The sequence below is a fragment of the Oryzias melastigma genome, linkage group LG20 (assembly GCF_002922805.2).
Source record: "Oryzias melastigma strain HK-1 linkage group LG20, ASM292280v2, whole genome shotgun sequence".
Lineage (NCBI taxonomy): Eukaryota > Metazoa > Chordata > Actinopteri > Beloniformes > Adrianichthyidae > Oryzias > Oryzias melastigma.
Window position 1 is genome coordinate 22688928 of NC_050531.1, and position 13709 is coordinate 22702636.

The 13709-nt window shown below is 41.4% G+C and overlaps 1 protein-coding gene across 2 annotated transcripts in view; it reads left to right on the plus strand.

Moving 5' to 3' along the window:
• The window catches only part of sugct (succinyl-CoA:glutarate-CoA transferase), a 91354-nt gene extending 80199 nt beyond the window's left edge, over positions 1 to 11155 (plus strand). The window contains exons 14-15 of one of the 2 annotated variants that reach the window (XM_024280578.2): positions 9033 to 9097; positions 10765 to 10901. In XM_024280578.2, coding sequence (XP_024136346.1) covers positions 9033 to 9049 — 17 coding nt within the window. In that variant the 3' untranslated portion in view covers positions 9050 to 9097; positions 10765 to 10901. Of the gene's footprint in view, positions 1 to 9032; positions 9098 to 10764 lie in introns of both variants that reach the window. The other variant, XM_024280576.2, reaches the window with a different exon arrangement.
• The last annotated feature ends 2554 nt before the right edge of the window (positions 11156 to 13709 follow it).

Below are 13709 nucleotides of genomic sequence, written 5' to 3' on the forward strand. Positions count from 1 at the left end.
CGAGTACAGTGGGGCTGTGTCTGTATGACAGCTGCTTCCACGGTGTTTCTGTGTCTCTGTGGATGAACTTGAAGACTCTCTGTCCAGTATTAACCAGAGGGGGAAAAATAAATAAGGGGACCTTTCTCCCTTTCTTTTTTTAAATCTTTCGGCGGCTCTCTGTCTGCCGCCATATCGAGTGATTGAGCTCCGTCGCGGTAGCAAACGCCACTGAAAATGCCACATGCTCAAAGCTGAGCTCCGGATTGGCAAATGTGACACGGCAACCTGTCAAACTTTAGATATTTACATTTTGGCCGCACTGCTCACTCAAATCAAGCTGGTGCCAGACTTCCGCGCTGGTCACTCAAATCGCACCGCCTGACTTCAGTTCGCCTCAGAGCACACCTGTACAATGACTTAACATTGAAGCTTGCCGCCTCTCCCACGTGATTTGCGTTTGCTGTGAAAGCACCTTAAGTCTCTGACTCAAGATAAAGTTCACAAAAGAAAAGAAAAAAAAATCTTGGACTACCTGTCACAGGTGTGATTCCTCTGAACCAAAATGCAGGCTCCGCTCTGACAAATTATCACAACTCTGTCTCGTCTCCTAATGTGCTGAGGCCTGTTGAAGCAGCAGTGTTTATGACTTTAGTTATGGACTCAATTTCTGAAACATTTTCAGAGCTTTCTTGAAGCAGGGAACAGGAGCAGACCTATAACAAAGACGTAAACTCTTGTCAATATTTTACAGCCAGTTAATATAAAGCTAATGGGTCAGTTAACAGAAAAAGGACACAATAACTGTGTTTTTCTTGCTCGTCTTTAACCCTTTACACATTTTAAAGTATGTGTTGGTATTCATATTTACTAATGTCATATGTGCGCCTGAGTTAAAGCCTAACGGTTCACCGCCGGGTAAGGTTCAAATCCCAGGCTCAGCATTTATTGTGTCTTTGGGCCAAACACCCAACACCCTATTTCCACAACAGTGATGTGTAAATTATTGTAGATGAAAGAGTCTGTTGAATGCCTCTAATGTAATCCATATCACAGATAGTCTCTGAAAGAGGCTTTGAAAAACCCTCAGAGCTCCTCTCAGCGCCGGGTCACCCAAACTGTCTTTGGTTAGTCGGTTGGTGTTGGGTCACCCCAAACGGAGGAAGTCCCTGATGTGGTCAGAACAAAGACATGTTCCCAAATGGAAGAGAAGGATCCTTTTCATACTCCAGGATGTTTTCTGGCTTCATTTCAGTTGTTTTTCTAAGCAATCGTGTCCTGGCCTGGAGGGTTCTGGGGGGTTCAGTGGAATGACCCCGCAGCCACTCAGTCCTACAGATTCTGTCGGCTCCAGATGTGCAGACTGTGCAGCCAGAGAATCCTACCTGGCAACGTTTTGGAAACAGGGTAACTAAAGGTTGAAAAGCAGCCAAAACATGTCAGAAACATTTCCAGTCGTACTTCTTCTTGATGTCGTCTTTTTCCTCCTCTGAGAGAAAATATTTTGTCAAAAAAAGAAGTCTAATGTGTTTCAGAAACCAGAACTTTGTCAAAGGGTTTACTCTACTTTACAGCTCTGGAGACTTGTGTTAGTCTCAGCTTTCAGCATGTTTATTAGGAAGATGGGGAAAAACGTGATCATAAAAATGTCAGCAGTTTTCTGTGTTCTGTCAGCACCCCATCAAACTGTGTTTAGAAACAGGTTTACACAGAGCACGATGCTTTTCTGCATTCATACTTGGGGATATTTTTCAGCGGTGTGGTTATGCTGAGCAGTTCAAATGAACTGAACAATAACCCAGAGGGGGTGAGTCAGACTCCAATAAGAGCCGTGAACACCTGACTAAAGAAACAGCCTCTTCTTCTTCTTGAGCTGTTATTTGTGTTCATCAAAACCGTTTCTGGTGTTAAACTTTCTATCCGTTACTTTTATTTTTTCTATGGAAGCGTTGCTGTTCCCAAATGTGCAGCTCAAATCTGCAGCTCTACAGGGATTTTTTGCAAGCAGCGGACCAGAGTTTGTGGTTCTCAGAGTCCAGGCACAAAACTAGAGCAGGTGGACAGAAACTTTACCTGAAACTACAGTTGCGACCTAGAGATGGGTAGCACGGAACACTTAGTGGAAGGTTCAGTTCTTGTACCAAAAGGATAAAAGTTGGGGTTCATGTTTGCCTCACCATTGCTTCACCCCTGTGATGGCCGTGGTGATGGTTGTCATGGTGATTGACAGTGAGGCTAAATGGATGGAAATATGTGGTCTAGCAGGAAGTTCTTGCAGTAACGGATAGAATGTTGCTGAAAAACACCGTTACTGACCAAAGGACTGAGTCCAGAACCCGACGAGGAACCTAAAGCCATAAATCCAAACTCACTGCAAGATTCATTTACCAAACAGGCAGTTCTGGTGATCGCTCACTAAAACCTAGGTTGAACAAAACTTAAAAAAATAAAATTAAAAAAAGAGCCAGATACCCTGATAAAAATAAAACAATGGCAAAAATATTGATATTGAAATAATGATGTGTCAAAGTCAAGGCCCGGGGGCCGGATCCGGCCCTCCGGGTAATTCTATCCGGCCCTCCAGATAATTTTATTTTAATGTTATTAATATTATCTTGCCCTCCAGATAATTTTATTTTAATGTTATTAATATTATCTTGTGCTCATTTCTAACTTGTATAATTTTGACAAATCATATTTTTGCTGGGAATAAAATATTGAATATTTATTTAAAGGTTTAATATGATTTATACTGGAATAATATTCCTTCCTTTTTATTATTAATAATGTTAGAATGTTACAGTTTTAAAGTTTTAAAAATTTACATTCTACTAGCTTTTTAAACTATTTTGGCATTTACTCAGATTTATTTAGGCTATTTTGGAGTTTAGCTAATTTTCAGCGACATGCTAGCTGTTTTGGCTATTTTTTATTTTTTAGGCTTTTTTGAAGTTTAGCAAATATTTTAGCCACATGTTTCCCTACTTATACAGTCAATGCCCATATGTCATAAATTGGTGAAACTTACATTATCTTTACATGAACTTCAGGATTTACCACACGCACAACAACATGTTCCATTTTCATGATGTCCTTTGAGGTCTCCCTACATGTCTCAATGGAACTGCAGACACACCTTTCCTCCTCTTAAGATGCAGCTGCTCCTGTCTATAACCCTCTATGGGCCCAGTCAACCCAAAAACCTGCAGCACCAGAACCAGCATGAGGTCAACCCCATGAAACTGTCTGGATACAAACGCAATTCACTGCTAGACCCGAGTTATAATTTACTTATTCTGAAGAAAATAACTTGTCCGTAGCTGATAAATGACCACCAAGAGTATCTTGTTCTGACACCTTATAAACTTGGTTTTCTACCTTTTGGCCGAATTTTGAAAGCCAGAGTTTATTGATGTCATTTCCTAAGAATTCAGAACTTCAAACTTACAGTCAAAGAACTATTTCTTAAACCCTAAACATGTTTTTAAAGTCATGTTTAAAACAAAACAAGGATTAACCAGCCCTGCAAACATCATTATTTATACTTTTCTATGGTTTTCTCAGCTCAGTGAAATAGAGTGGTCAGGTCTGCAGACCTAAACCATAATCCAAGTCACTCTTAAAAATGGTTTTATTCCAAACAAGTTTTCATCAGGTCCTAATAGGACATTTGCTTCAGTTAAGAAAACAAAAATTACAGTGCTGAGGAACTGTAGACAGAAAAAGTTGTTTTTGTGCAAAAGAAAATGATACAATAAACTTTCTTAAAACATTTATACGTAGTCCATGAGTTCCACTGGAATTTACTCTAAAGTGAATTGGAAATGATGTATATAAGAAGTGTAAATGGTCTGATTTTGCTACGTCAGTTAAAATGTACACACAACATTTGAAGTAAATTATAGGAAGATCAGCTAAAAGGAATTCAATTTTTGACAAAGTTTTTGAGGCTTTAAGTTCTTCAGCTCTCCTTGCATGATGGTGGCTCTCAACTTAAGATGTTGTTTCTTGGTGGGATGGTGAATAAAGACGTTACTGTCAGGGCTGACCGGGTGTTCAACCTGTGAGAATGCTGCGTATTACGTTACAGTTCAGCCTGGAAGCAGCGTCGGTAACAGAATCCGGCGTTCAGGAGAGCGGGCCTTCTGCTTTGGATCAGAGAGACACAAAGAGGGAATGACAGTGACTGACAGCCGCGACGGATGGTTTGCATCTCATGGAGTCACAACACAGAGCATCTCTCTGTCGTCGCACAAACCGCACACACACTCACACAGAATTGTGTTTCATCTCTTTCCAAACACAGACTTTCAATGCTTTCCTGGAGAACTAACCTAAAACCAAGTTTTCACCCTGAAATGTCATGACTTCCCTTTGTCCCCCGGAGGAAGTCGAGTTCCCACAGTACCACGCCGTAAACACACTTTTATCCCGTGCACGCACAAAGAGACACACAACGTGTAACATGACATCCCGTGAGGCTCTGTTCTGTGATTTCCACAAAGCCATTCAGACTGAGGAATCTGTGAGTGTGCACGTGTGTGTGTGCACGTGTGAGTGGAAGTCTATTCACAGCTCAACAATATCCTTTTCTTTGCTCCGCATTTTCCTCTTCTGTCCATCTCTGTTTAGTAAACAACACCAGTTGTTTGTGTGGGTACTTTGTGCGTTTGCACATTTCATGCAGTGTGTGTGAGTGTGTGTGTGTGTTGTCTGTACCTCTGAGGGTAATTGAGCATAAAAACGTGCAGCCCAGAACATTCATTGGCTGACCTGCCGCTGGCATTCCTTCGTCTGCATGTGTGTCTGTGTGTGTGTGTTTGTCTATGACTTTGTGTGTGTTCAGTGAGAGAGCCTAGAGGTGTCTACATGAAAAAACACAACAAAAAGGGTTAATTATGACTGAGCCTGAAGAATCAACACACCAATCAGAAAAAAAAAAAACTTGTGGTCACCGAGCTACATCATGGGTCCCCAAACCGTTTCTTGTGAGGGCCACATAACTGTTTTCTTCTCTGATGTTGGGTCGGTTTGTAGGCTAACAGAAAATGTGTAACAATCACAGCTTAAACTGAAACATTTACGGTTTCCCAGAAAGTCACACATGGCCATTTTTTAAATAATTAATATTTCATATAAAAAATAATGCTAAAACCTTTTTAAAAAAGATATATAGCATTCCCTTTGATAATGCTAGTGTGAATGCTGTAAGCTGAAAGTGGCTGCTAAAGATGCTAGTGGTAATAGCTGAAGATGCTGGAATTAATAACTAAAAACGCTGCAGCTACTAGCTAAAAATGTTAAAGTTGATAGCTAAAATGGTTGAAGCTAATAGCTAAAAACGCTGACGCTGATAGCTAGCTAAAATATTAGCAAAATGCCAAATTAACCTAAAAAAAAACTGAAAAAAATTCTAAATTAGCCAAAATAGCTAGTATTTAGTTGAAATATTAGCTACATGCCAAACTAGCAAAACAATGGTTAAATGTCTAATTCAGCCAAAACAGCTAGCATAAGGGGAAAATATTAGCTAAACTCTAAATTAGCCTAAAAAACTGAAAAAAACTAAATTAGCCAAAACAGCTAGCTTAAGGCTAAAATATTAGCTAAATCCCAAAATGGCCTAGAAGTCCTTAGTAACTACCAAAACAGTGGAAACAGCTAGCATAAAAAGAGCTGAATATTTTAATAGCTGAATGAGCTGAAGAAACGTAAAAACATACTGAAGAAAAGTAATAATAAAGAAATTAAGAAAAAGTGAATCATTATTAAACCAATAAATATTCTATCCTCTCACGTCATACTTCAGACTGTAGAAGGCTGAGTAAAAAGTCACTTTTATGTGGGTCTTGATCAGCGTTTTTGGGGGCCGGGCCAAATGGGGAAGCAGGCCTGATCTGGCCCGTGAGCTGTAGTTTGGGGACCCCTGAGCTACATCATGAAAATCTGTTCTCAAATGGACAAACGATTACAGTAATCCAGAACAATCCACATGACCAATGAGATATACAGGCTAGAGTTGCTACACTAAGTTGTTTCATACGCAAAGTTGGACGCCATATCGCATATATTGAGAAGCATGTTTACTGCTGTGTTACAGTTGTACAAACAGAGCTGGAAAAACAAGAATGTGACTTCTCTCAAGTAAATGATTACTGTCAGCTGATGAGAGAGAACTTATAGAAACATTTTAGAAAGATCTGAGTGAGATTACTCTAGTGCTTCCTGGACCTTGCTGCACCGGGGTTATGGACGTAAGTGCTTACTGACCAGTTTCAGCTCAGTAATAAGTCCCGGCCGCTGCGTGCTTTAAAGTGGGTGCCGGCCAGACCTCGCCGCTCCGGGGCATGGATGGAGTGCTCACTGAGCCCTCTCCCCCGTCTGCAGGACCATCAGCGTGGCTGTCGACCGAGGAGTCTAACAGTTTATGTAAATGTCAGTCTGTGTGTAAATTTGAATTAAATCACATACACATATTAGGTTCCTATATAATAACCTATTTATTTATAAAAAGTTTGAAATGTCTTTCATTTGTTTGACTTTGTACAAAAACATTATTACCATGATCTGGGAATTATTTTTCTGATGATCAGAGTTTTTTCCTTTTTAAAATCAGACCAAAATTAAGCATTTTTTGGTCATTTTACTGGTTCTGCTGAGCCATGTCTCAAGATGGCGTCGCTCTTTATGAGATTCATCTCAATCTCATCCCGAGAGCCATTCTAGCAATGTGTGTCCCCTATCGACCTCCAAAGGAACGTCTCGCCAAAGGATGACGAATATCACCTTTTACAGCCTCTTCAAACAAAAATCAAAGATCAATACTTGATGAGAACCCTTCGAGAATCAATCGCAGGACTAAATATAATATATTGCAATATCAATATTTTATCCCACCCCTAGTTTGGTTCAGGGCCCCTCCACGTCACTTTATGACGTTTTGGGTCTTTCGACCTACTGGCTGTTGATAAAATCAAGGGTCCGCAACCTTCGGGATGGAGTACCTGGTGTGGTACCGCTGGTAATTAGGACACGTCCAGTACCAGTACGCTAACCCAGTCCTGGTTCCTTAACCTGGTACTGGTCTGCATCCGATTTTCGCCTGGTACCGTATCTGGTCTGGTATCGGGTTAGAGTATGGGTAGAGGTGCGCTACGCATCACCGTACTGGACTGGTTCACGCCCCAGAGGTTGTGAACCCGTGATCTAATGAGAACCTTTCAGCCGCAGTCCAGAGCTTTGAGCTGGCAGGTTTTCTGCTTGTTTTCATCTGAGCCACACAAAACACAACTGGCTGGATTCAGCCAATAATGTTACACAAAACTATGTTTATCTTGACAAATGTGCAGTTTGTTGTGTAATGGAAGTTTACTTTGTGAGGCACATGGGGGTACAGAGTGGTGCTTGTTATGCATGAACCAACTATTACTTGGATAAACAATGTGTTTAGTACGACCTTTAAGTGTTTGTCTTCTGATCATACCGGTATTCAGTGAAATGTCTTATTCCCTCTGAAATCAAAGGATAGATGAATAAACCACAGGAGTCACAGAAAGAAGTTCTGGAATCAACTAAGATGGTTTCTAAGCATTTATTCATCAAAGTATTCCTCTTTCACAGATCTAAGCTGAACAGTTGCAGCGTTCTTCTAAAATAACATGAACAGTCTTCAGAGAGTTTTTTCTTGATCTCCTGGAGAAGTTTCCAGAAATGTTTGGCTCCTGAACTTGTCCACTTCATCCAGAACCAGAACATTGGGTTTCATCCATTTTATGCTCCACATTTTGTGGTCTAAAACATCGTCTTTGTCCTCATACTTTCTTCTTCTTCTGGAATAAGGTGTAATACTACAGCGTGATCACCACCTAGTGTCCAAACTGAAACGTCCTCCAGGAGAAGCAGAACAATGTTTCCAATGTTAATGATCTGAACATTTTAGTTAGAACTTCTCCTTTAGAGAATCCATGTAACACTGGATGATATTAACAATCTCATTATTTCACTGATACATTTACAGTATGTGAACTGGATCAGATTCATGTAAATATATTCAAATTAAATAATAGATTTTTAATGTATTTTTAAACAAATGTGTCTAAATTTGTAAACTCAAAATCAAATTGAATTTAGGAATCAGAAACAATTGGAATCGAATCAATTCAGGCTCTTGTGAATCAAATCGTTTCTAGAAATTATAATTGATGCCCAGTCCTAGACTGTACCTCCGTAACTGGAAAAATAACAGAATTTAAAGGAATTACACAATGTTTGGCTGTTATTGTGCCTGTAATTAAACCACAAATTACATCTCATAGATATCTTAGCCAATCACAATAAGATTCTGATTTCTTGTTAATATGTTACTGAACCCTGACCCATTTACTTTTAGTTATACAGGATCATCCGTGAAAACTGACAATGATGTCCAGGTTAGAATGTTACCTATGATGCTGAATAAACATTAACTAACTAACTAACTAACTCACCTTAACTGATCCCTTCCAGAATTCATTTGTGCGGATTACCTTTAGTTTGGCGGTCCAGAACAATTTGATATAAGCCTGATTCAAACCGTCATTGTTGGGTTTGTTTAAATGCTTTGTGTCTTTCCCTACTTCCTTTCCTTTCTGTCCTCCCCTTCCCCTCTTGTTTCTCTCTCTGTTTCCATCCCTCTCTTCCTTTCATTTGTCCTTCTGGGCAACAACACAAACCCAAACACAGAAAAAGAAAACAAATGAGATGAATGAATAAAAAATTACATAATCTTATTCACCAATTATTCTCCCTGATACCATAAACACACACACACAGACTGGACATAGCCTTTTCTGAACATTACTAAAGAGGAAAATATGTTTGTTATGTCACAAAAACAAACGCACACGTGTAGCTGCAGACGCACACAACAACTACACACTGACTGTGAGAGCTTGGCTCATTAGTGCTGCTCTTTAAAAAAACAAAAAAAACAGCTGATTGTTCAGAGTTTCCTAAAATACTCTGTTTGTCCACTTCCTTCCTTCCTTTTCTTCTTCCTTCGTACGTTTTCATAGTAAAAACAGAGAGTTGAGGGGATGGATGCTGATACAAACACCTGAATGCTGCAGTAGAGACACAGGTGTGTAACAGGACACACAAACACACAGTTCTTCTCTGAAAAACGCTTCACGTCGAGGCCTTCTAACTCTGGTAAAGGATTCCCAAACAAACATAAATGAACAAATTCAAAAATGTTTCACCCAGCAGCAATAATGATCACTTTTAATAACTGAATTCTATAAAAAACAAACTTTATGATTTTAAACAAAGTTTTGCCCAGTCTTTACAGCAACTTGTTTTTTCTGGATTTCTTCTACCTTCAAATATTTTGTTCGATATTTAGTTACATTTTTGTTATTCGGTCAGAAGAAATACACAAAAAAGAGACAAACATCAAAAGAACATATGACTTTTTTCCCCCCAAATTCTTGCCCAAATTAGTCGAGGACCTTTTTTTATAGACATTAATTATAGTACTTCAATGATGCTTTGTTTTAAGAAACAGCAGCCAGCAAGGTCAAGTGGGCCCATATGGTTTAAAAGGAAATGTGGATCCTGACTGGGTTTGTCCACAGTTTCTGTGGTGGCCCCACCTCTGTTTAAACACATCAGCTTAAGTAGACCCTCAGTGGTTTAGCTCGCTATGCTAGCCAGCCTCCTTCTGGACAGCAGAGCTCGATAGATCGCTACAGTGGCACACGCTACAGTGAAGCTTGCTAGCTTCATGTAGTGGAGCTCACCAGCTCACTACAGTGGAGATCGCTACAGTGGAGATCACTACAGTGGAGATCGCTACAGTGGAGATCGCTACAGTGAAGCTTGCTAGCCTCATATAGTGGAGCTCACCAGCTCGATACAATGGAGATAACCAGCTCACTACAGTGGTGATCGCTACAGCGGTGATCGCTACAGTGGAGCTAGCTAGCTCCATACAGCGGAGCTAGCTAGCTCGATAGGGTGAAGTCTGCCCGCATGCTACGCTATGCTAGCAGCCGTCAGGCTAGCGAGCCACCCTGACGGTGGACAGCGGAGCTTGTTAGATTGCTAAAGCAGAGCTCGCTACAGTGGAGCTTGCTAGCTTCATACAGTGGAGTTTTCTAGCATGCTACGCCGTCCACTGTTTCCAGATAGTTGGATGGACTGACGGATGGATTGATGATTATTGATGTATGGATGTATAGATGGATGGATGAATAAATGGATGGAGGAATGGATGGATGGATGGATGGATGAATGGAAGGATGAATGGAATGTATGGATGGATGGATGGATGGTTGTTTGAATGAATAAATGGATGATGGATGGAGGAATGGATGGATAGATGAATAAATGGATGGATGAACGGATGGATGGATAAATAAATGGGTTAATGAATGGATGGATGGATGAATAAATGGATGGAAGGTTGGATGGATGGATAGATGGATGCATATCACGAGGTGTGGAGGAAACTTTCAAAGGACAAAATCTGCAGAAACTCAAAAATAGCGAAGCATGTGGAGATATTTAAGAGTTTAAGACTCTGATGGGAGGTCCTAACATGCAAACGTTCTTATGTGCCTTTAAAATAAATCAAATTCTTAAAGAAATGATACCAGAATGAAAACAAATGAGACGTTAGATCACGTTTAAGAAACAGAGTCCACATGAAGATCCTATCGTAAACATGATTCTGATAACACAAACTGTCTGCCAGGAAGACTCAAAGTGGAACTTGAAGTCAGCATTCTGTCTGTCTGTCTGTAGGTCCAGCTGTTCGCTTCAGCAGCTTCCCTCCCAGCGGACCCACACCCCCTCCGCTGATTGGCCAGCATACGGTCCAGGTGCTGCGACACACCTTGTCTTACAGCGATGACGTCATCAGAACGCTGCTGGCGTCTGGGGCTGTGGTCCAGAATGAGGCGTTCTGATTGACGGAGAGAAAAGGAAAAGCCTTCAGGAGAGACGAGACTGAGATCACGAGTTTGTTCATGAGCTCGGCTGGATTCAGAGGAGATAACCTGCAAAGACTTAATGAAAACACTCCAGGGCTCCGCCCACTTTCAGGCATGATGTAATCGTGTAACGCAGATCACTGTGACCCAGACTGTACATCTGAAGAACAAAAGGATCTAATAAAGAAGAAAATCCAAGCAGAGTTCTTAAGGGAGGGGGTGCTGACAGTTCCACTCGTCTGCGTCACGATAAGTCCTTTTGTTTGAATGTCGCCATGGAGATCTGAATGAGGACGGGTTCTGCTGTCAGGAAATGAGCTTATATTGGGGCGGGGGGGGGACTACCGGTGAATATGAATAAATGAATCCTATGGTGGAAGGGTGTATTCACTGGAGATGGAGACTCGTGACTTTGGTGGGGGGGCAGTGATTCATTACAAGCCAGGGATCTCCATCGTCCAGAAGTCTGCTGGTGTCTGATGGAAATGCTTGAACAAGAATTTAAGGCTCATCTATGTCCAGGGCTGAATCTGATGAATCATTATCATCTTTGGGGAGTTGGGGGTGGGGGTCAGAGCTGGACAACCAGCTCAATGGGCTCGATCCCAGTTTTCCAGCTCAACATATGGTCCAGAAAAACAATTTGCTCTGTTTTATTGTTCAAACACTGACAGCAGTTTTCCATCAGGATGTTCAGTCTGAATGCAGAAGCAAACAAGCCGTGATGGAGACTCATGCACACCCACATGATAATATTGCAGTGCTCTGATTGGATCAAACTGTTTCCCAGAAAATCTGATTTGGAGAGGGACGATTGATACGTAAAATAAATAGGTGTCCAGTACATCTCTGAGTTTGTTGAAGGCATTATCTTGTTGGGAATTTTGACGGATCGTTCAGCAGCAAACTACATCTTGATCTGGAACCTGCGGCTCCAGATCCACATGTGGATCTTTTATCTCTCCATGGTGGCTCCTTGACCAAACATAAAATAAGTCATGGAGACTCGTGACCCAGCCATGCAAATCCAAATTTCCTAAAGGCCAAAGTAAGACTATGCGGCTCCTTCTAGGTTTTGATCAGTAAAAATTGAGCCCAAATGGCTCTTTCACTGTTGCCGACCCCTGAACCAGAGGATAGAGGTTGAAAATCTTCATCTCCTGGGAGGGGTTAGCAAAGCGCTCTGTAGTTAAAGTGTAGAACAACAGGATAGTTTGAGACTAACTCTAGTCTCAACCCAGATTTAACAAACATTTCTAAAAAAGGAGTTAGGCTGAGTGGGGGAGGTGTGGTCTGGATCTGTAATGGACAGCGACAGTGAGGTTAGCTTGAGTTAACTTACAGTTTTACGTCTATGACAGTCACTCCGCATCTTCAATATGGCGAGTGATACTGAGCAAAGTGATGCCAAAACCTCCACAGAATTTTCTGTGGAGTTAAGGATTCTTCTCCTCCACCTTATCCTGAGTAAGGCGTCCCATGTCTCACACATCACAAGCTAACAACAGCTAACGTAATAAGCTAACAATCCTGACTGAAAGGTTCATTGCAAATGTGATTAATGTGACGTGAAACTTCTAAAAGGATGTGAGACTTACATCAATTGATGAGTCATGAAATTCAACCTTAGCTCATTTAAACTTCTAGGGATCAGCACACAGACAGTTCTAGACTATAATTTCAGGAATTTTTCCTTGTGCTCTCTTTTGGGGTCCAGATGACCCCACCCTTAGATTGACATTTTATCCTTCCCGTGACGAAGGTGGACAGGATTTCACATCTCCCGTGGACACCTGTGACAATCAAATGTAATTGAAAAAGAAAGTCTTGTGGGTTCCAGAAGACCCTACTCTCAACATTAACGTGCTTTGCTTTGGTAAGGACCAAAAGCCCATTTTTACAGGTAAACACCCCAAAAAGTTGATTTACTCTTTAGTTACCCTTTAAGAATCCAAGAAGGGAGACGCAGAAGGGCTCAACGGGGGTCACAACAGGTGAGTTTGGGGCGAGTTCCTTCCTGAAGTTTTTGTCAAAACATGTTGAGTAAATATGATTAGCTCTTCAGCTTGAAGGCTGAAGGATTATCAAGAACATGTTTAAAAAAGTATGGTAATTCTGACTAATAGAATGACTGAGTATTAACTTTCTATTTCGCTATAAAAGTCTATGGGATTTTGAGTACTTCCTGTTTGGAATACCAAGGAGAGGGTCCTGCTCAGTCCAGTTGTCTAATGGTGCATTCACACCGAACACGGCCAGCGCGGTGAAGGAGTCAAGTTTCAATGTTAAGTCAATGTAAAGACGTGATCTGCTGCGCGTCAACCAATCAGGGACTCAGATTTGGGCAAGTGACGTTTTCCATGACTAGATCAAAGAGTAGAAATAAACATTCAAGATGGTCTCACAATACGAAGATTTTCGTCATGAACTTCCATCCATTTTCTCAACCCACAGGGGCCGCTAGGTCCCCGGAAATTTTCCCAGTTATTTTTGGGCAAAGGCAGAATACACCCTGGACAGATTGTCACAGAGCTCATCGCGCTGGATTGATGGCCAGCTATCTAGCTGGCTGGTGCTAGCCAGCCGTCCGGTGGATAGCTTAGTGAACTAGTGAGCTCTGCTCTCCAGGCTCCTGCAGAGCTGATAGCGATCGCTGCTGTCCAGGCGCCCGGCAGATTTAGCGAGGTCTACTGCCCAGACTGCAGGTCTCTGGGTGGTTAGCTGCCCAGCAGCTCAGAGAGTGCCGATATAGCGCGT